The sequence below is a fragment of the Podarcis melisellensis genome (assembly GCF_964234715.1).
Source record: "Podarcis melisellensis genome assembly, chromosome: 6".
NCBI lineage: Eukaryota > Metazoa > Chordata > Lepidosauria > Squamata > Lacertidae > Podarcis > Podarcis melisellensis.
Genome location: NC_138538.1, coordinates 50,703,653 through 50,727,900, shown reverse-complemented (window position 1 = coordinate 50,727,900; position 24,248 = coordinate 50,703,653). Strand labels below are relative to the sequence as shown.

Below are 24,248 nucleotides of genomic sequence, written 5' to 3'. Positions count from 1 at the left end.
TAAAAAACTGTCAAACCATCTATTTGAATAGGAACTTCCACTTATGACCTATTCCAATCCACTGAAGAACAAAAACAACATATTTGAACATTGCCTACTTGTTCAAAATAATTGAGGAAAGTTACTAGAACAGGGGTAGATAACTTGTGGCCCTCCACGTGTTGTCGGACCTGAACTCTCAACAGCTGCAGCTGGCATAACCAGTTGTTGTGGGTGGTGGGAGATGTTTTGCAGGGTTTGAATAGTGGTGCAGTTTCCTCTCCTTTTAAAATCTTCTTTACTGGGTCTTTTCTTTTATATTTTAATTATGTATTTTCCTTCTGTATTCTGACCTGACAGCTCATGGAGAAGAATCCTTGTTTGAGCAGCCTAGTTTTGGATTTTAGTGTAGTCTACTCTGAAATGGTAGACTTTATACATTTCTTGTCCAGTCATATGTGTGTGTGTGTGTGTGTGTGTGTGTGTGTGTGTGTGTGTGTTTAGATTAACTTTGGGAAGCACTTGTAGATTTTCAGATTTTCATGAACCATAGTTTGGTCGTCTGTGCATGAGAATGGGGGAGGGGGAACACTGAATTAATAACTGAGATAGCTAAAGATGAGGCGGGGGAAGAAATATGAGAACAAATTAAAATAAATGACAAAGCAGCAACTGCTGAATGGCATACAGCATAAGATGCACATTACATATTATAAGGAATCAACTTCATTTGGGAATCAGTACACTGAGGATTTGTATTATGCTCTAGACTGAGATTCTCTTAACTTTACTCTTGGGAAGTTACTTTTAAAATGTGATATAAAAGCAAATAAAATCTTAGGCATCTTTCAAGGCCATAGAGGTTGTCCCACCTGGGTATACAGTAGTTGAAAGGTGCTGCACTGCAGTTTCCCGTTTACAGGAAATGCATCTGAAGGACAGAAGCATCATTTTTTAGTAACTGCTTTAAAGAAAAGCGTCTTGCTGTAATCAAAGTGAAGAACATTGTACATGTATTATTTAGGAAATGTGTTACAAGTTTAAAATGACTGGGAAAATGCCAAGTATTTTCTTATACAATGTGATTTTAAGAAAAAGCACTATTTTGAAAACTTGGAATGCAGTGAGGCTTAATAGGGTAAAATTATTATTTGAACTCGGCCTAATAATTGTGGAATCTGTTGTGTTTGCTATTCTCCACATTTTGCTTACATTATGAAAAGCAGAGTGGGTAGTCCTGTAATTTGTTTGCATGTTATGTTTTGGATAAGAGTTGCTAATGCAGATTGGGAAGACAGTTGGAACATGAGGTTTGCTGATGTAAACATAATGCAGCCACAGTTTGTTCCTTTTTGCTTGTGCAAGTTCATGTGAATTGTTTCCAGAATTTGAAGAGGAGAGTTTTCCTCTTAAATCTCACTTAAATCTAACTAAAAGGGACAATCTTCTGAGGACTATTTGGGGTGGGTGTGTGCTTTCTGTTTTCCTTTTCATGCATTTTTTTATTTTTAAAAAGAAAGCTAGTTCCCCTTTTGTTGCTGTGGAAACCTCTGTTGGTGTGATTTACAAGTTATTTGCTTATCTTTAGTTATAAAAGTATTTATATACCTCCCTCTCATAAATCATCAGGTCCAGCAACATAAAAACATTTAAAAGCAAACAAAGCAATCCTTTAAATGACTGGCAACTCAAGGAACATTCTATCTTTTTATCCTCATTGACTTGTCTAAGTGTAAATCTTCTAAATCAATTTAGTTTTGTGTAAAAAAATGAGCAAGTGCTTAATTGTGGCTTTTGTGACCATAATAGAGATGCTTTACTGTGGTCACCAGGATAGATTACTTTAATAAGCATTGATCTTGGGAATCCCCTGAGGGGAATGGCTCCATAATTGCATGTTTATATTGTGTACCATCAATTACAGTTAAATGTCTTATTTTACCACTTAAAATCCACTGGAAAATGAAATTAAATATTTAGTAGGCTTCCAATTGAAATTCCTTATCTAATAATGCAGCCTGAAAGTTTCCTAGTTCAATGCATCAATTCAGTTATGTGTCATGCTTAACAGCAGAGTTTGTGGAAACAAAATATACTAATACTGTGCAAAAGGAAGAAATTTTAGTAGCCTGGTATACAAACTGACCAACATAATTTCTATCTAGCTGCATTCAAAGTTTTGTGAGCAGAAGCTTGCTAAGCTAGTACAGTACAAAGTTGCCCAACCTTTTCCTGAGAGGTCTACAACCTTCAGAAGCAGGCTTAAAAACTGTTTCTGTGAAGGGTTTTCCCTTGCCATATCTTGTACAGTATGGGCTGTTCCAAGGCTCATTCTGACTTTGTACGATTTTGCCTTTATGCCCAACCCCTGGTAACATAACCCTCAAGTAAGTTGCAATTGCCTTGTAATACTTAATGCACAGCAATAGGAATTTGTAACCAGCTACCCCTACCACTAGTTTGTACAGCTCAAATACTTTCCTCTTTTTAATTCTTGTGAAGAAAAACTCTTGTGAAGTTTTTGTATTCTTTAGGCTAGAGAGGTGTAAAGTAGCTCAAAGACAGTTTTCTTTGGGTTTCCTTGGCATCCTTTCTTTACCTGTCAGTCTGATGGGGTGTCTTTTTTATAGTTATCCTTTCAGTATGTCTGGCATATAACTAAGAAGAAAGGGTTCTAAATTGGAGGTGAATATTCTTCCCTTGCTCATCTGATTACCTAGTATAAACAAGAATTCTCAAATTGCTTAACTATGAGATATACTAAAATGATTGTAAATTGAATTTCCTTTTTTTAATAACCAACATATAAATGGTTTCTGCTTTAGAGACCAATATTTTTCTCCTGTTTTCTAAAAAGAAAAAAAAAACTTGTTGATATAATGCTTATTTGTTTTTTCTGGTTTCTGCAGATGTGTTTGGCAGGAGCTATTTTATATATTGATGAACTTTTGAAGGAGTGAGGGTAGTCTGTGTGCTGTTTTTTCTCCTCAGCATTTCATTTGACAGTGCTGTTACTTGTTGAAATAACCCAGAAACATTGAGGGGATAGTGAACACTGTGCAGATTAAACCGAAGTCAATAATTTAAATTCCTTTTCCCATGATTGCAGAACATAGGGATTATATTCAGCATTTTATACATGATATGTCTTAACAAATACTTACAAATGTATTTCTAATATAAAAGCATGCTCCTTTCTGTACATGCTATAGAAAGCATTTACATTTATCACAAAGTTAAAAGCAGAGATCCCCCCCACCGCACTCTCCATGCAGCCCAGTAGCAATGTAGTAATTTCTTCTCAAGAAGTCATTTCACAAATAATGCTTTTGCTAATATGCATGTGCTTTTCATTAGTCTACTCCAGCACTAGTTGCCAGTATCCTACTGATGAATGACTTGCACTCCATCTTCTCTTCAGATTTTTTTTTGGGGGGGGGGGCAAGGCTTGACATAAATGCAGCTTCCAGCAGAAGAAAATGCACATAAAATTGATCTTCTGTTAAGCATGTCTTCAGGATACTTTAAAAAAAAATTAAGCTTCTAAAATATTTGGCAGGCTAACTTTTTTCTTGGGTTTTCAAATCTTAATATAGGACAATATACAAATTGTGTTTCACTGGCTCAAAGCTATGTATAGTGGGAAATATAGTGTGAAACTACTGGAACTTAAAAACCTGCACAATATATTTGACCAGATATGAAAGTAGGACAAAATAAATGTATGTACACACCATGGAAACAATCAAGGATTTTACTGCAGAAATAGAGTAGCAAATGTTTAGTTACTTGATTACATTACTGTTTCCTAGTTGGTTTATAATCAGTTTGCTTGTGAAAAAAACAACCAGCTATGGATCTAAAGTACCCGTGACACAAGAGAAGAATAGGTATCGGGCAGGTTTTTCAAGGCTCTACATAAATCAGGGTGGGTTAGATTGGTCTTTTTCAGTGTAAATGCCAATAACACAGAATATGCAGAGAAGCCTTTCCTTTCACTCTATGCGGTCAGCATTGCAGTGCTGAAAACCAATTTGATTTGATTTGGTTTTATCTTATTTGGTTGTGACTTAAGGCTCAGTTTTAGATTACTATATGCTTGTTGTTGCACTTTTTACTTTTATTGCTCAGACAATTTTTGTTGTTCAGTCCTATAAATGACTTAATTTGGTAACGCAGATATGAGAACTTTGATTCAGGTCTGTGGGTTATTTACAGTGTGTCACAGAAACTGGAAATTCTTCCGCTTACTATTATTGGTTGCTATGCTCAAGAGTCTAAAAGTGACTAAAAATCGTAGATAAATACTCTATACTACAGATAAAAAACAAAATAATTAAAAGTAAAGCACAATAAAAGGCAATCAAACCATAAAAGCTATCCTTCTATCCTCTAACGTAAGTCTAACCACCACAAATAGCGCCCAAAGAGGGAAGAGGGCACAACGAACTGCTGCAAATGAAAAAAACAACAACACTAAATTATCTTGAAGATGAGAAACATTCCCTCATCTCCACCCTTCAGACAACTGTTGGAGAGGGCACTCATAGAAAGGCCTTTGACGCTCTTCTCAGGGCACAGTTAGGCTCATATGGAAAAATGCATTCTGTAAGGCATGAAGTCCTGAGCAGTATAAGACTTTATAGGATAAAACTAGCACCTTGAATTGAGCCCAGAAACTGCTTAGAAGTTAGTGCAGTTGGGTCAGACAAGGTATTATACATGTGGATTATTTTCTTTGCTGTGGCACTGGCCAACCTGTGATTCTTTTTGGAAGAATCGCACAGAGATGTGAAAGCCTGGGGAAAAAGACAGAGCTGTGGGGGCTGATCCCCCCCTCCATTGCTTTCTGCCCTCCCTCAATTTTGCAGAAACAAATGGGGAAACTGAAAAGAGGGACACAACTTTCCCCAAGTTTTTCTGACTTCCCCAATGTTTTCTAACCTCATTTGTAGAACTGCAAAAGAATGAGGTAACAGCTTTTGCTACATGTTATGGTGCTGATGTGAAAACTTCATTATGTAGAGACCATTTCTAGCATCCTCCATGCGATTAAAGATTAAGGGTTTTATCCAGTGTCAGTGCAGCTCAAATTAGAACCATCAAAATGAATGGGCATGACTACCGGTAATTTAGGTACACTAATTTCTTTGAGTGAAACTTACTTGGATGCAACCCCAACTTTAGACCTGCCTTAAACACTTGTGACCACTTGCAAAATTGGAATAGAGATTGTAACTTAACTTAAAGGGCAATTTATGTGGAGTCTTAGGGTGTTGGCAATACTCCCCTCAACTGCGGAGGAAGCCGCTCGGGTGCCTGGGGTGCTGCAGGGCCTCTGGAGTTTGCCTGCCTCCACCCACTCAGTCACCCTGCAGCTGGGGGGGGAGACAGCGGGTGGACCGTTTGGGCAGCGCGGAGCCTGCGTGTGCCCAAGCCACTGCGTCTCTCCCAGGAGAGACATGTGGCTCGGGTGCACTGCAGGCCCCACGGTGAGTGCTGCCTGGCATTTTGTCACAACCCCCCCCCCCAGTGATGACACCCGGGATGGCCTGCTCCCCTTCCTCCGCCCCTGACTCCCCTTACTCAGCTTTACTATAAATTAACATAGTCTACTTGAAAGTGGAAGAGAACCAGCAAGGAATCCATTGTTACATAAGCACATCTCAGAAGTTTTATAAATGCTTTTAAATATCTGTAGAAGGTGATTAACTACTATTGTGCCACATTTCATATTAGAGAATGTAATTTTAACTTATTGAGATGTGTTAGGCCCATTACTGTTTCCATTCATTTTCACTGTGTGACTCATAGCTTCTTTTTGGGGGGTTGTCTTTTAGGTGCGGCACAAAGTATCTGATCAGGTTATGGCTTTGAAGATGAACACACTAAGCAGCAACAGAGCAAATATGCTGAAAGAAGTCCAGCTCATGAATAGACTTTCACATCCAAACATATTAAAGTAAGAAAGGTGGGGTGTATATTTGTATGTGGGAATGCAGATCAAGTTTCATGTACCATCTCTTATGATCCTTCATGTTTGTGGAGGTAAAGTTGAATATTCAGGTACTGTCTCTCAAAACTTCGGAGCTAAGTTTTGGATCAGTGGTTAGACTCTTGTTTATCCCTTTATTCCCAGACTCATCCTGATTCCAAATACATTTCTATTAGCCTATACAATAATTTTGACTAGCTTTCTTCTGGCCTTCTGCATTCTTAATTAAATATTATGTGTTGTATTCCACTAACTTTTACTCAGAGTAGACCTTTTGAAATTAATGGCCATAACTAATATGGGTCCATTAATTTCAGTGGGACTGCTCTGGGTAAAAATTGGAATACAGCTGCTCTGTCATCTACAGTTGGTAAAATGCAAATTGAGCAGATGTGTTTGCAAGTTTATGTACTATAAATGTATAAATCACTTTTGCATAGGGGAGCACAAGAGGATTGGCTTATATTCTTTATGTTAAAATGGGTAACAGTGTTTAAACTTGTGCAGGAAGACTTTTATTTATATTGCATGCCACCAAAGAATGTAATTTATTTTTACAAATATTAGTTTTTTAAATCTTAATTTGCATTGTGCCTGTGTGAAGTAGTGATTCAAGCATTGGACAAAGCTCATAGACTTTGAGGTGGGTGAGACATGTCAGTGTGCAGTTTTACAAAGTGGTTGTAAATTTAAATGAAACCCCTCTGAAATGATATTTGAGGTAGTGCTTGTTGTAGAATATTTGTTACAGTACAGTGCAAGTATTTTGCACAAATAGAGCATTGCAAAACATAATACTGCATGTGTTGTGGTGATGACTGGCATTTTGAGCAGAAATACTCATGCAAATGATTAGGACTCCACTGTCATCTTTAAATTTGGATTTTTTTTCTAGCATGATTAAACAACTGCTTTGATAGTGACAAGCTCCTGAAGTCTCTAAACATCTATCTTGCTTATAGCATATCATTTCCATAGGAAATATTTTATGCAGTTCCATTTAAACCTGTATTTAAAAGAGAAAATGGGGAAAATATATTCGTACAAATGAGTTTATAAAATGAGATTACAATTGCATCTGTATACTTTGAGCTTTGTAACTTCTGTTAACTAAAACTGTTCATATGAATGAAGTGCAATTTGTCTAATTTCCTCATTTCCAATGGCTGACTCTGTGCAATGCTACTCAAGTGCTTAGCACTGCAATTTTGGGTACTAGGAACATAGGATACTGCCTTAACGCTGAGTCAGACCTCTTCAGGATTTCAGCCTGGGCCCTTCTGCATGCAGGTACTTATAACTGAACCACAGCTCTTCTCAAAAATTGTGAGGCTAGGGTGGAACTGAAGCCAAGATGGGGTTTCCAGTTCCATGTTTGTTTCTTAATGCAAATGGACAGAGGCATCTACAGAGGGGAATGGGTAAATATAAATTTCCATCTTACGTAAACATATTTGTATAGTCCTGCCTCAAGATTCTCCCCCTCCCCACTTGGCACGTTGTTGCATAGGTATGTGTATGAGTGTAAATACTTGGACAGGTGACTACCTGGAAACCACACGTATGCTACCTTGAGTTCCATGAAGAAGGGAGGATAGAAATGCAAGAGGGGAAAAAATAAATAAATGGGTGTGTGCTCTGTTGGAGTGGTGCTTTTTTTTTTAGGGTGCGGGGGACACAAGACTTTTTTTTCCAAGAAGAGGAAGTATGTATGCATAGGAAATGCACAGGAAATGCACAAAAATTAGTGGGACAACAGCAGTGAAAGGCAACAAGGAGTGCTGGTGCTAACACATTTTCATTAAACTAGGAACTGGATTATTTTCAGACTTTGTTTCTGCTTTACTACGTGAAATAAAGTGGGTTTTAATGGATCCTGGATTTTTTTACTTTAGGAATGCTGATAAAGTAAAGTATGAGATGTTATAACTTTCACTCATGGTCAGCACTTGCTATTTTCACAAGTTATGTTTCGAAGGTGAAAAATGTGTTGTCAAGCTTTTTTTTTTGCTTTTTTCTAATGTGGTTCTGAGATTTGTGTTCTATAACTTAACTTCCTTTCCTTTCAAATACTCTGATATGCCTTCAGGTAGCTGCATAGTTGCCATACAGTCAGTTTGCTGGTTAGTTTTCATGTGTGATTCTATGTGCTATAATGTCCGAAGTAGCTTCATTCTTTATGCTTTATTTCATTTGAAGGCAGAACGTTGTATATTGGATAAGATAGAAATGAGCCTATTTAATTGTTCTATTAACACTAACAGATTTTCATAGCTGAAGGCTTATTTGCTTGTTTTCCTTCAACTCTTTATGAAGTTATCCCTGTACCCCCCCCACCTTAATAGACAAGAGTTTTGAAAGTTTACTCAAAAGCAGCTTACATTCTACCGCATGTTTCTTGCATCATACAGAACTTTAAAAAATATATAAATGAACACTTTCCATAAGTCAGTTTTACAGTATTCCTTTTGTCAGGCATCTTGTGGTCTTTATTTTTGAAATTGTGCATTTTCACTTCTTCTTATGCTAAATAAAGTCCCAGAGTTGCCCCATACTAAAAATTAAACTATTGTTCCATTTTCATTTATGACATAGCTCAATGTCATGACATAACTCAAGGGTACTTTCATAAGTCATATTTAAAACTGATAATATTTTGCAGTTGTGAGATGAACTGTAAACAATTGGATTCCTAAGCCTTTATGGCATGTGGAATCTATATTTAACTGAATAGAATACTTAGCAGTTTATTTGTTGGTCTTTTCTGGCAGTGTGATCACATTTGGTGGTATCTTCATTACTGTTCTCATAATCCAGATTTTGTATACCAATACTAATGTCCGGGTAGATATAAAATCTAGCTAGACAATTGCTAAGGCCAGGCCAAACATACACTTTGTTAAGATGTCCATTTTTACTTTAACACACAGCATTGATTTCTCTACACCAAACTTTTTCTGTATGTATGAATGTAAAAGATTGTGTTTGTTAGTATTGTCCTCACCCCAAATCCTACAAATGTTTAGGAATAGGCAGAATTTAGAAATCTACTCCCCATCTTCAACTACATTGGTTCAGTATACTAGTGCTAGACAGAAAATATAATATACTTAGTGATTTGTATTTTTAAAGCAGCAGCTACTAACATAATGATTCAGATGCGCTGGTAACTTGTTTTAAAGTTGACAAAATGCACTGTCTGTTTCCCATTTTAAGAAGCTGTTTACTCCTGTTTTATAGGTTTATGGGCGTCTGTGTACATCAAGGACAACTGCATGCCCTTACTGAGGTATGACTGTATAAGTACCAAGCTATTTATCTTATGTACTTCCCTTGAACTAGTTGGGTTATCTGTAATTGTCCCTAGAAACATTGTTTCCTTGGAGGTTTTTAAGCAGAGGCTGGAAGGCCACCTCTCATGTATAATCTAGTTGAGAATCCTGCATTACAGGGGTTTGGACTAGATGACATTTGGGGTCCCTTCCAAATCTATGATTCTATTTTTACCCAAACATTCCAATATAATTGAATGCAAGTCTTTTAATTGTAAGGGTTCTATAATCAGGCCTCTTAATTTTCACTGACACATTCCTTATTAGAATCAAGTAGGAGACCAAGTCATTACTTAAGTCATTGCATACTATGCTACTACCACACCTATAGAACTTCTAATATACTCTAGTTCACATTTTAATATTATTGTAGTTTATATTTTAATTTCACAGCCCTTCCTTGCCAAAGGAACATTGGTTTCTAAAAGGCAGGCTTGGTCACGAACTGCAGCTTTTAATCTAAAAGGACATTCTCCAGAATTCAGAACACACTTGTAGTTTGTTCATCTTGTGCCACATCTAATGTTATTCGTATGAAAGCAAGTGTCATTAATTCAGTTACTTTCCTTCAATAATTCAGAGCAGGAATATTATTAATAAGCATATGTAAACTATTGCATTAGCACTGGTTGTTTTTATGTTGCTAGTTAAGAAACATCTTGGATTCAAAACAGGTTTTGTTCAACAACAAAATTGTGCTCATAGAAGTTCTGTGCATGCAACAGAGCTTCCCCTCCCTCTCCTCTGCCTGCCCCCTCATATCACCTCCAGTTTTGCACTGGAGGGTTGAGAAAACCCTTGGAGCAGATATGGGGTATGTGCGGCAGGAGGAAAGGGAGAGGAAGTTCTTATGAACTAGTTGAAGCTGTCCCACGTGCACAAGTATTTAGTTGGATACAACCCCAAGATAGTTAAAGGAATGCTATATCTTTTCTTCCTTTCAATTCCTGTTTAGGTGAGACACAGATTCATTCTGAATGAATTTTGAATGCAGAATTAGAGATCTAAAAGGGTTAGATCTAGCATCTAGCATAAGATTAGCACATGAACATAGTTTCAAGTGTCCAAGATTTCACATCTGTTCTTTGAGCTGGAGTCTTCTGGAAAATATTATATGTGGATTCTGTTGATGCCCTTCACTCAAGCAACAAAGATATCAAGGAAGTGTAGCAAACTTGCTAAAGGAATTCTGAACTGAATAATGCATCTTTGCACTGTTGCAGATTTGTGTTCTGTAGAAGCGAAGAATGGCTATACATCAAGTATTACAGGCTTCTTTCTCACATGTCCACTTGAGAGTCTGTACACATTAAAGATTTTGAGGTTATGTGCTTATGTTTGAAGGAAGTTAGCACATCTGGTTCTTTAAGGGAAGGGAGGGAGGACTGACACCAGTCAGCCTTATTTTGAATTGCTTGCTTTAGAAATTAGTTTTCTAGCAAACCAATCACATATGTTGCCATCCTGCACTACTACAGAGCACCAAATCCTCAGCTGGATGTAGAGCAACTGCAGTAATACGTTTCCAGAAACATTAATGTGGAATTAGTTGAATGAAAGCCTGAATGAAGGACAGGTGAGGGAGAGGCTATTTCTTTCGGTTATTTTCTGATCAATATGAACACACCCACCCTCCCAGGCTGCTTGTTTAAACCTGGAGCCACACTATTAGACAGTGAATAGAGACTGGTTTTAATAGAAGAGGGGTATGTGGGTGAAGAATATAGATCTCTCCCTTTCCCCTTTCCCACTTACTTCCATATTGTCCTTCTTCCCAAGCCTTTTCAACAGCTGAGTTCAGATTGCAAGAAGGGTCAAACAGCTTTTGCATGCATGCCATCTGCTCGTGGGATCATACACCTCCCCTCACTCCCTCTTCCTAAATGATTGGGACAAATCTGGATTAAACACTGATCTACTGTTACCATGTCTAGTTTGTCACTTAGTTTGGCACCACTAGAGACAGAAAACTACAAAAGCTATGTTTGAACCATTGAACCAGCAATACCACTTCCTAAGTGCATGCTCTATTGAGCTGAAAACCCCACTTGTCTCAGTGGTTACAGAACTTCTGCAAAATCAGAAATTAGAGAAGGGTGCTAAGACAGTAAGGATAGTCACATCCCACTGATTCTGTAAGCTATATTGCACCTGGAGGCATCAAAGTGTGATTGCAATGAATTCTGTGGCATAGTTTTGAGTGGACTCCATCCCCTGTGGTTAACCATTCTCCCATTTGATCTTTTGTTCTTAATGATGCTTTACAGATGTTACGCTTTGAGAATATTCAATAGGAAATGCTTCCTATGCCCTCCAAATCCAGCAGTTGTTTTCTGTCTATAGTCCTTGCAGACCATTGTGCAAGGAGGGTAGGGCACTTAATGGATATATACAAACTAGAAGCAAATGTGTAACTTATTGGGACAGAGTGCACATGCTTCTGGAGAGAAGTTTGCACCTGCTTTGCTTTTCCGAGATTTTTAGCACATTGCAATAGCTAAGCCAAGCTTTTACTTGGCATCCAAACCAGGTTTGTGGTTAAGGTCATAGCTGCCTCACCAAGCTAAAACATCCAGGGAGGAGCAACGCAGATTCTCCAGTGGGGAATATTGTCATTTTCATGTGCTTGAAAAATTGATAGAATTTCTTTGGCTGTAGTTTGCTTTTGTTAGGTGTGGGGAATGGTGCAATTGAGGAGACTCTTCGCTTTTCACCTAGAGATTGTATTCCTATAGTTTGAAGGCCAAAGAGAAAGTCAAAGTTGATAATTTTTGTCAAATTTCTTACTTTTTGCTCTCCATAGAACACCACAACGGTGGCTCAGGAGCTCTTGTAAAGAAAGGGTTGAGCTGGAAAAGTTATATCTGTAGGAGAAGGGTACGGGTGGTGAACTTGATCCACTGACGGGTGGTGATTTCAAGCTACATTCTGCAAGGATAAGCTGCACAGTTGAGTTCCCCATGGGGAACTATGTTGTGCATCTAATTGAACTGTAACTCTACCAGCTCCACACGTAACATCAGATGTGGATTAGATAGGTGTGATTTGGGGGAAACTGCCTCACAGACCAAATGTGACCCATGCTGGCCCAAATTTGGTCCATAGGCCAGAGGTTCACATCCTTGTAGACAGGGGTAGGTACTCCTGTTAAGAGGAGAGTGACTCTTCCTTTAGTTGGGAACAAGAGGTGCCCATTACAAGGAAAGGGTTGGCTCCTTTAAATTTCACCAGCAATTACTTTAGTAAAGGTGTAGATGAAGTTTATCCTAAGCATAGTTATCCCTTCTGTATAAAGTCTATTCTGTGACAGCTGCATATTGCTTAATTAGCACTGCATATTGCTTAATTAGCTAGAGCTTGCATAGTATCTGCAAAAGTAAATAAAAAATGCTTATTGTTGTATGGAAGCACTTTTTGGTACAAATAAGTCATGTTGCGGTTAGCCATGTGGCTGTACTTTGGCATGAAATCACTCTTTGGCTTGGAAGCTGTTCTTCAGCAATTCAAGTATTCACTTGTAAACTCTCTTGAGGTCTTAATGCATATTTCATGTAGTTATTTTTAGTAACTGCCAAGGCCTTTGAGAAACTTGAACTGAGTTTGGCACTTAGTCTGCACAAATAAAAGATATTTTGTTACTTTATAAGTGTAACTTTTCCTTGTATTTTATACAAAAAATAATTTGCCTTGACATTTCATAATACTCTCCAATTTAAATGCATTAATTTTTAATTATAACAAAATTGGAGCTATTTTCATTTTTAAACAGCATTGTTAAAATATTATTTTCTCATATTAAATATTTGGAACTTAATCTGGCTGAGGAACCATAATTCTCAATGAAATTCTAAAAATTCAGGCCATCTCTGCTTCATCAGCATTTTCACAGGTAGACAATAGACTGAAATGGCTTAATTCACATGTTGCGTTAAACTGGTTTAAAAGAAACTGTGGTTTAACGTGAATGTACAGGGTGCTGGTACATCCTGTTTAAAAGTTATTGCTCCTCCCCTGCTCCTACTGCACCATCAGGAAACAAGGCAGAATCTGGCTTATCATGAGTCAGGGGCTCATGACTTGTTTACCTTAAACAAACCATGTGCAGGAAGCCAAGGACAAATCAGTTAAATGTTTTTAAGTACAGTCCTTGAGCTTGTGTGCTTTCTCTTTCCCCTTCTTCCCTTCACACATGGCAGTTGAATACTTCATTTTATCCCATGCTTAATGAAGATGGGTGATTACTTTGTTGCAGTGAGAAATAGCCATGCTACTGTTTGCCCCACCCTCCTTTTTCAAAGCTGGGATGATGGTACTTTCTGGCTGTTAAGCCTTATAATGAGAATTTGTAGAGGAACTGAAACTGATTACACTCAGGATTTATGTGTGGAAGCCTCTGGTTTATTTCACTTCCACTGGTGGTTCAGTTGAGACAAGTTGTGGTTTGGTAACTGGGAGTACCCAGTCAACCAGCAGGCTTCCCTTTCTATTCCTATGTCTCAGAAATGATGGCAAACTATGGCTAGCAAATATGAAGTGGAGGAGTTGCGTGTGAGAAGGAGGGGCAGAGGAGGCATACAAACATTTGGGTGACTTGTCTTCCCCACTGTGGTATGTGTTTTTAGTTTAATTTTCTGAAATTCTTATTTTATGGTCATCAGGTGCTAATCTTAAGCCCCAGTTCACTGATCCAGTTGTTACTGCTCAGCCAGGGAAACTAAATTCTATTGCACTTTTGCAGACTTGATTACTAGTCACTAAACTCACTGTACCCCAATATCAAATTGCACAGCATAACCTCAGTATAAATTGGATGGTATGAGGATATAGCTCATGGTGCCCAGAATCAATTTCTTGTAGTTGCAAAAGTGTTCCTTCTTCTGTGGAAATGTCTTCTGACTTCTGTAAGTTTACGCCAGATCCACACACAGGCTTTTCCACATACATAGGAGGGATCATGTGGAAAGAATTAAGTGAGCAGGTCCTTCACAGTCCTTAGTGTTGCTGTACTTCTTGCTGTGCTAAAACTGTTTCTCCAACTGGAACTGCATCTTATTGCATAAGGATACAGCATACAGATTTATAAATTCATCATCAGTTCTATTTCTTTCTCTTACCTGAATAGATATATATTAAAAGAGATGTTATGGTGGAATTCACTTTACGAATGTAGCATTTCTATGAGTAGCATTTCTATGAATAGGTTTGTACAGGCTTTATTTTACAACTAAATACAAGTTCCATGTACTGCTTCTCTGCAGTATAGGGGAAAGGCCTATAGTTAGTTGCCCGCAAACTTAAGATCAGATTGTTGGAAGAAATTTGTGAAGTTCAGGACAAAAATAATTGCAGAATATGTGCAAACACTTATTCTTGTCCCTGTCTGGCGTTTCCGTGGGCTCTGGCTTCCATCACTGGTGTTTTGTTGCACCAGAAGCGATTTAGTCATGCTGGCCACATGACCCGGAAGGCTGTCTGTGGGCAAACGCTGGCTCCCTTGGCCTGAAAGTGAGATGAGTGCCATACCCCATAGTCGCCTTTGACTGGACTTAACCACCCAGGGGTCCTTTACTGTTACCTACAAATTTCTCTAATCCCGAATACTCTAATACTTTCCTACAACCCACAGTTTCACAGGACCATACAACAACTTTGCAAACACTCAGAAGTAAAAACATCAGAATCAAGAATTTAGATCTACATGAATTTGTATTGCTGCTTAAAGTATATTCTATCAAGGATTGTGAAGAAAGGAAACAACATTCAGCTGAGTTCCAACCACACACCCAGTAGGCCTTTCCTTCCCATCTAGCTCTTCAAGGGCAGACTTGTATTTTTAATGGAATTTGAATTGTTGGCATACTTGGAGTACAAATATTCCCAGCCTTCAGTCCTGAGCTGCCACTCTTGATGTACTTAACCCTTGTTCCAGTTGGAAAAAAGTCCTCTGTTACTTGCAAAGCCAGTTTGTTTTGTACATAGTGGGAGCAAAAGCTGTCACATCATTACCCTTTTTTACTTTACTCTTCCCCCCCTTGCTTAGAAGGCTATTCCAAATATATAATTAGGTGGAGCCTTATCCCTATTTTGAAGAGTTGGATTAATTTGGTTTTAAGTATTGTAGAATTGTAATTGCATTTGTACACACAATGAATTTTTAGGCCCAACTGTTAAAGCAGTGCTTATCTTGTAGCATCAGCTGGGGCAAGGCCCCATAGGATAGTTAATTTATCTGAAATGGCAGACATTCAGAGCATGCATATTTTAAATTGCAAAGACCACATCTTCCAGTACTTGCATTGGGACTGATAACTTGTTGGGAGGAGGAAGGTGGAATAGCTTGGTAATAGAGATCCTTTCACCTGAGATTCTTGACTATGGGAGCCTGTGGGGCTGGTGAAATGTGCCATAGTCCTACTATGTAAAGAGAAATGAGCAAAGTGTTATAATTCCTCCTGGGGAAGATTTATTCAGATCTATGGTACCAAATGTTTGAGGAGACTGGATCTTGCCTTTTTTATGTGCTAACTGCATCAACAGATGAGATTAAGTTACAGTTACAATAGACAAAGTACTCTGAAGCCAAACAGGCAATCAGCATGAAATTGGACACGTTTGCACTATTATAGCCCTTTCACTATTAAAGGTCTTTCTTAATTAAACCTTCATTAATGATTTGTAGTCAGATATTTCCAGTATCTGCATACAGGACAACTCCATGCTTTACATGCCGAGCTCATTTTGCTGTGGCGACATAGCATTCAATAAACAAGAGGGTGATATCCACTGATCCACCAGTGGCATGTTACAGTTTGTGGAATGGATTCCTGCTCCCATTGCAGCCCTCTGTGCATGCTGCAACTCTGTTATGGTGGCTGAGCTGTGGCAGGTGCAGGGGGTTGGAAAGAGGAAGTCCAGTTGCATGAGTGGAGGTCCAATTCTGTGACGTTGACTATTGTCCATACAGAAGAAAAAAGAGTGATTTTGGTAAAAGTGCAATGTGCTAATATACTTGTAAGCTGAATTCAAAAATGGGTAATACTAAAATACCTGGTAAGCCCAGTTTAATTATTGTCTGCAGTATAGACACAGCAAACTAATCAGTGGTTTGTTCCAAATCAATTTATGAATTGCTTCATGCAGGAAAAAGTCCCACAGTGATTTACAACACTATGCAGTTTATACACAATAAAAAGCCATTGGAGCAAAACAAATATGAAAAGTGTAAATTCACAAAAACCACCCAGCAATATAAAAATAATCAGCCCACATTCATAGGAATGAACACTAAAAATAAATAACCAAAATTCAGACTATTGGAACTCTTTCCAAATGCTTGTGAGAATAAAAATGTTTTTGGCTGGAACTGTAAAGGTGACAAAGTCAGTGCCAAGGAAGCATCTCGGGGAAGGACTATCCATTATTTGTGGGTAGCTTCTCTTGTTGACACCCTCTGAATATCTGTTGGAGGGGGCAAACAGAAGGACCTCAGATATTGATTTCACCTTCATGTGAGGAAAAGCAGTCCTTGAAGTGCTGGTGTTCATAGCCACCCAAGACTTTATATGTCAAGATTAGCACTTTGAATTGGGCTCAGAAAAAAAATATTGACAAGTCAGTACAAGCTAGCCAGAACTGAATTTATATGTTCAGGCCAGCTAGTCCTGGTCAGTCTGACTACCACATTCTGCACTAGCTGCAGTTACTGAATAGTCTTCAAAGGTATTTCAACATAAAACACAATGCAGTAATCTATCCTATTATCTATCCTATTACCACATCACTCAAGCCAGGCTATCTGTATCCAGATAGGAAGGCTGCTGGACCACCAGCCAAAGCTGTTAAAAGGCACTTGGTGGCATGGAGCCCACTTGTTCCTTCATTGACAATGGAGGATACAGGAGTACCCCCCAGGTTTGCACACCTGTTTCTTCAATGGGATTCTGACCCATCTGGACGGGCGAAGGCTACCTACTGACTATGCGTATCTCTTGTCTGAGTTGAGCTTCAGTTTGTTGTTGCTCACCAATTCCATTATCAAGGCCAAAGCACTGGTTCAGCACATCTGCCACGACACCTCTCAGTCCTTCAATGATATGCAGGAGACAAAACAATACTGAACTGTGAAGGACAGTATGTTCTGAGAAAAATATGAAGGAAGTACTGTATGTGCAAAGGAGGCTCTTTGAGAATGACGGTTGGACATTATGTAGCAGGACGGTGATCTCCTGTGGCTTAGTACCATGTAAAGAGGTGTGGTGCATTGCAAGAAGACCCGACATCAGTATTGCTCCAAAACTGCAGATTCTCACACCAGGGAATCTGCGAACAACTGTGATTTGCAAAGTAGATACTGTGGCTCAGTTGTTTTAACTATCAAAAAAGTATGCCACTATTTTCATCCCAAAACATTTGCATGGTTCCATAGAGTGCTGGATGAAGCAAGCAGGAGAGCACATAGCTCAGTGACAGAGCACCTGCTTTGCATGCAGAAGATCCCAAGTTCAATCCCTGGCATTTCCGGATAGGACTGGGAATGCCCCTGTCTGAAATCCTGGAGTGCTACTGCCAGTCAGTGTAGAACACGGTGGGGAACCTCAGGCCCAGAGGCCGAATCTGAACCTCCAGAGCCTTTTCTAGTCAGCCATTGAGATTTTCCCAAGGTCACACCCCACACTGTAGTGCTCCACAGCCGCCTCAAGTGCTCTTGCCTGGCACGAATCTGTCCTTGAACTATGACAGTGATTCTTGTTTTCTTGAATGGTAGATGGACTGTGTGTGTGTGTGTGTGTGTGTGAGAGAGAGAGAGAGAGAGAGAGAGAGAGAGAGAGAGAGAGACTTCTGATGTTTGTGTGGTTGAACAAAGGTAAAGATTCACATCCGTTGCTGCACCCAGTTCTTGCCACTGGCCCTATGTACCACTATCATGTGGCCCACAGAAGGTTGTCCGTGAGAGTATCTGACTGGCAAATGTTCTAGATGGGCTGATGGGTCTCCCTCAATAAAAGGTGGCTTCCTTTGTTCCTAAGCAAGTTGCTGAATTACTGGATTTAAATAATGACTTGACAAACAGAATAGAGCAGGGTGTGTGCAAGAATGTTATCACGTACCATTGGAATATATTTCCTACATGTATGTTCATGGGCATCTCTCTTTTAATTATGGCAGTAACCACGCAGGCATAGTGGATCCTGGAAGACTCATTTTTGCTGCATCAGAAACTTGTATTTGCCTGGGGCAGATAACTGTTGCTTCCAAAGGGCAATCTGTGTTAATATGCACAATTAATTTGCTTGTAGTGGAAATCGCTACATAAACTAGTCCTGGTCCACAAGTGGTAAACAACTGCACTTTTTTGTGAGGTGGCCTTGAACTCTCCTGGCATAATACGTTGAGAAACTTGAGCTGGCTCCTAAAATCTGGGCCAAGTAGTTTGGCATCTAGCCAAGGAACACTTCGTTTTGATCCTCTTTAGATCCTCAAGTATTCTGGACAGCTAGAAATTAACAGTTCTTTGATTTGTAGCTCAGTGGATGATACAGTTGCTGGGTCACTGGTTTGTGTTAAAGTAATCCCACTTGGATATAAATTTTTGGTCTCATTGTATTTAAAGAGGGGTGCAAATATAGAATGAATGTTGTATATTTATTCTTTGTGCACATGAATTTCTTCAGCTCTTGCAGTTTAACAAGTGGGACTTATATGATAGTACTTCTTTACAAGCCTGAAGTCTGGACTGACTTGCAGAAATATTGCGCTACAGTGTGTGGTGTTTAGCAGTTAGAAATATACTACATGAGAACTCTTTTTATAGTAGAAATACAGGGAGAGAGGAGAACCTTGAATTACTTCATGCCACCACCTGCTGGCAAAAACTAACCATGTTAATTGAAATCTAGGATGATGCCTCAGTTATCAGTTGTTTTGTCTGCACTACCTCTTTCCAGTTGTCATTTCCTCCTCTTTTGGTGTATGCTGTGCTTTAGGGAAGGGTCATAGCTCAGTAGCAGAGCACTCGTGTTGCATGCTAAAGGGCCCAGGTTCAATCCTTGGCTTGTCTAGGTAGGGCTAAGAATGTCCCTTGGCTGAGATGATGGATTTTTCGGAGCTAGCCGACCTGACTGGAAGAGTCCGTGACCAGAAGGAGGAGGATTACCAGGAAGAATTGACGAAATTTAAAGACTATTTAGTTAAATATGTTAAGTTAAATTAATTGGGAAAGCTTGCAAATACCAGATAGGCTTAGGACTTAAATATGTAATGTGATAAATTAATATGTTGAAATTTAGATTGGGAAAGAAAGAAAGATGTTAAGTGACTAAGTTAATTTTATGAGAATATAGGTTTTGGAAAACCTTTAAAATGATATACACTGAAATTCAACCAAGGGGATACAAGGAAGTCGCTTAACAATGTTACTAAGATTAGTTTTAATAAGGTTAGGATTTATGTTTGTTTGTTTGTTTGTCTGTGTGTTTAAAAAAATTGTGGAAAACTAATTAAAAAAAATTGGGGTGGGGGGTGGGGAGAATGTCCCTTGGCTGAAACCCTGGAGAGTCACTGACAGTCAGTGTTAACAATACTGAGCTAAATGGACCAAAGGTCTGGCTCAGCCTTGACAGCTTCCTATGCATTCATGAAAAACGGGTCAAGAAGGTGGTTTCTAAACATATCCCAAGTGGGGTCCCTAAGGCTGTTGGATGGCACCTTGTATGCCTCCTACCAGCAACTGAGGCAGCCTAGTTTGTGCCAAACATATTGCTCTGCTTTCCTTTGGACCACATCAGTGAGGCCGGGGGAGGGGGTCTTGTCTGTCTGGGCAGCTCAGGACCTCCATACACACTGGAAAGTTACTTCTGTACTGCTAACACAGCAGTTTGTCTTCACCCCTGGACGCACACTCCATTGTCTCTCGAGATAGATGGATGCCAACAAGGAGGATGTCCAGGAGTTATTGGGGATGCATTCACTTACCAATCATAAAGTTAATAGACTATTTACTTTTATGATTGTTTGGTTTGAGTTAGTATATCATTAGTACAGTTGGAGGAACTTACATTTGCCCCACTAAATCCAAGAAGAAATTCCTCACCTGTCTGTACTTTGAAGTACAGATAGTTTAACTGTGGTTTTTTTTCTTCTCTTTTTAATTGGTTTTTTTATATATTTTCAGTATATCAACTGTGGTAACCTAGAACAGCTGTTGGATGGTAATCAACACCTGCCTTGGACAGTAAGGGTGAAGCTGGCACTGGACATTGCTCTGGGACTCACTTACCTTCACTATAAAGGCATTTTCCATCGGGATCTGACATCCAAGGTACCATGCGTCCCTATCAAATGAAACCATTTGGCAATAGATGTGTATTACTTAGCAGACTACAAACAATATTGCGTAGTTTTACTTTTCTCCAGCCCCACTAAGTGTCTCAAACTGTAAAACTGTTACGTAAAATGTCACTTTAAAAGATTGCGAGAAAACACTGAAAGCATAGTTTAGTGGATTAAACTTTCCCAGAACAACTCATGTTGTGTAGATGTCTGAGAAGAAACTAACCTGAAGTAGAGGTCACAAATAAATGAGTTAGGATTATGATCCTAGGAAGGTGGTTGCACAACTTCTTTAATTTGTTCGCAGCAAGTTATTCAAACTTCTAGTTCCCAAAGCCTAGAGATCCAGCTGCTACACATTTTATAATATAAAACTACAAAAAGATGCAGGCATACAGACTTGTCTTTGTGTCCCACTCTATTTTCCTAAAGGTTTATTGCTGTATATTTAAATGTTCCCCATAACTTCAGATACATTCAACATTGTTCTACAGGTGACCTAAACTGCTACAGAGCAACATTAATCTGGTAGTAGTTTTACTCCAGCAACTGTTCAATTGATGGATAAAACATGGCTACAAATAATTGCATAAACTTTGCTTTTCAAGATGCCTTGTCATTACGACTATTTAACATTGTAGCTAGTAATATGAAAATCATTTCTTTCCTTAAAAATGTCCCATTGTAATTGCAAACTGGTGAGGAAAGCAATCAGAAATTTATCACCTTGACGATTATCTGTTGTTTTGGCACTAATTCATAAACAACACTATTATAAACAGCTAATGATTAAAAAATAGTGGTCTTTTAAATGTGCCATAGGTAAAATGCTGAGTTACGATGAAGGTTCTCATGCAAAAACTGCAAATGACCAGCTGGGATGCACTTTAATAGTCTGCCAACTCTGGGAAGATGGGACAGAATGGAATAAAGAGTTACTGTCTCTGTTCTTGGGAAGCAAAGCATCCCAAATGCCACATATTCTGTTTATATGAGTATTTCCAGACTTCATTATACTGATTTTTGTAACTGAACTGTGGTCTTTTTGAAACTAATTCAAATGGAGGGCACATATTAACAGGTGGTATACTTATGGCTGAAGAGTTGTGTGAACCTTGAAAGTAATTAGGTTATGCCTGAAGCACTAAGATGAGAAGCTTTAGTACAACAGCACTTAGGCTGCATTGATATCACTTAATAGTGTAAAATTGTTTGGTGTTACAATATTGGTGAGCAAATCATAATTCCTGTTAGTGTTGCCTGTGGTTTCACTCTATCTTACTATTTAAGTGATTGAGATACAAACGATGAATTATCCCGTTTGAATCAGCCCTGAACTCACTAGGTAGCCTTAAAAAAGCCACACCCTCTCAATGTCGACCCCTCTCCCCATTTGTACAATGATGATATCTACCTTTATAGATAGTTAGAATTACAACAGTGTAATGTATTCATATGTGCAACCTTTTTGAACCCTTTAAATCAGGGGCAGGGAAGCTTTAGCAGCTGGTGGGCCATTTTGGCAGCTCCCCCATCCCCTGCAGACCAATTTGACAGCTGGGTGGAGCTGTCCACTCAAATTACCAAATTACCTGACTTCAACATGACATCAGATGACGCAGAGTAATTATTTTCCTTTGTCGCCATGGCTTGAGCCATGCCAGTAGATTAAAATCATCTGAATCACCAGCTTGAATTCAAGCTGGGAATACAAAGTAATTGGTTCTTTCAGCAGCACCAATCCTCACTTGCCAAGGAACAACTGGGAGCACACTCCAAATCATTTGTTGGCTGCTGTGTCTCTACCTGCTGCACACTTGACATCACAGGTATGGGGTATAGAATCATAGAATTGTAGAGTTGGAAGGGACCCCACGGGCAATCTGTTCCAACCCTCTGAGAGGCAGGAATCTCACCTTACAATCCCCCATCCACTTTGAAACCAAAGCAGACCTGCTTAGCTTTGCAAATGTACTAGCAGTTCTATTTCCTGGCAGAAAGCCCCATTTAATTCAATTGGATTTTCTTCCGGTAGGCGTGGTTAGGATTGCACTGCAAACCTCCTTTGCCAATATCTATCTGACTTGTTTGTGTTTTGTAGGTAGGATCCCAAGAGGTTTTATATTTAAGCCCAGCAAAGCCCCTAATGGTTGAACATCTTTATCAGTATCACAAAGGACTTGTGTAGAACAGCTAAAATATTTGCATTTCTTCTTTGCTTTTAAACACAGCCTGGGAGGCCATCTGTGAAGCACAGAAGCTCTGGCTGAGGGTCCAGTTTTTTTCCTCATTTGAAAAATAGTAGCATTTTTGCTCATATGCTTTCCAACCATATGCACATGCATTAAGCTTACAAGGAGAGAAAGACAGCTCAGGGTTTTTTGAGGAAAACATCATTGTGGATCATTTTGGGATCCTTATTAGACTAACGACCAAAGGTTCTTCCCTGCACTCTGGTCTAAATGCAAAATATATTGAGAACACTGTGGAGAATGAGGAGTAGATTTCCATGTTGCCATTATACTTCTTAAAAAGTTTTCAAGATTTTCAAGTTTGACAAGCCAGAGTAGTACAAAAGTTCCATAATCCTAAAATTAAAAATCCTAAAATAGAAATACCAATGTTACTTAAATGGTAACAATTCTACTCAGCATATTTTTTTTATGCTAGCCTTTTTCCTACCTTCCTTTGATTTATGGAATTGCTATTTAAGCTAGTGAACTTTATATTTGGATTTAGATAATTTGCTTGTAAAACCTTCAAGTTGGCAGAAAGGAATAATGAAAAAGGATGAGAAGCAGGAGACAATGAGTTATTGTGAGGATGCATTTCTTACCTGTTAATGTTTTTAGATAAATCTGTTTGTCTGAGACAAAATTTTACAGTGCATAACTGTCTGAACTCTCTCTTATTTTTATATATATATTTATATATATATTTATATATAGAGAGAGAGAGAGATATATAGATATATATAGATATATAGATATATATATAGATATAGATATATATATATAGATATACTGTATATATAGAGAGAGAGAGGGGGAGAGTTTATATCACACTTTTCAGCATAAATTGTGTCTCTTAAATGACTTCATTTAGCAGACATGGATTTCTTTAGCAATACTGTAAACGTTGTATGTAACCATTAAGACAGTGGCAGGATTATATTGTCCCATTTGGCTGTTTTAGCTAATGTGAAGGAAACTGTGGTAACATGCCTGAATATAAAGCAATCCTTCTTTGCTTTCCGCAGCACAAAGAAAATTAATGGAAACTGCATTGGGCCTGAACAAGCTATTGCTAGTGGATATCTTTTCTTATGTGAGAAGAAAATAAATGTTGAACTTCCTTAGCAGGATTACACTGTGCAAAGCAGATGTTAAGCTCTCTCAACACACAAAAGGAGCTTTATGTTCACTCACATCTGTTTATGTATAAACATTTGTTAACTCTTTGGAGCTCAGTTTCAGCTTCTTTAAGTGAAGATTTCAGCCTAAGGAATAACTCAGGTTGTATAAACTTCCAGAATTGTATCTCTGGGGAAGTCTCTACAGAGAGATTTGATCATGTATTATTGGACTTTTTTAATACATGCAATGTAGCAATAC

At 38.6% G+C, this 24,248-nt stretch overlaps 1 protein-coding gene across 2 annotated transcripts in view; it reads left to right on the top strand.

Moving 5' to 3' along the window:
* Positions 1 to 24,248, top strand: part of TESK2 (testis associated actin remodelling kinase 2) — a 51,916-nt gene that overhangs the window by 12,005 nt on the left and 15,663 nt on the right. For both annotated transcript variants that reach the window (XM_081915996.1, XM_081915995.1), the window contains exons 3-5: positions 5,820 to 5,941; positions 9,215 to 9,263; positions 20,477 to 20,623. In XM_081915996.1, coding sequence (XP_081772122.1) covers positions 5,820 to 5,941; positions 9,215 to 9,263; positions 20,477 to 20,623 — 318 coding nt within the window. The remainder of the gene's footprint in view (positions 1 to 5,819; positions 5,942 to 9,214; positions 9,264 to 20,476; positions 20,624 to 24,248) is intronic.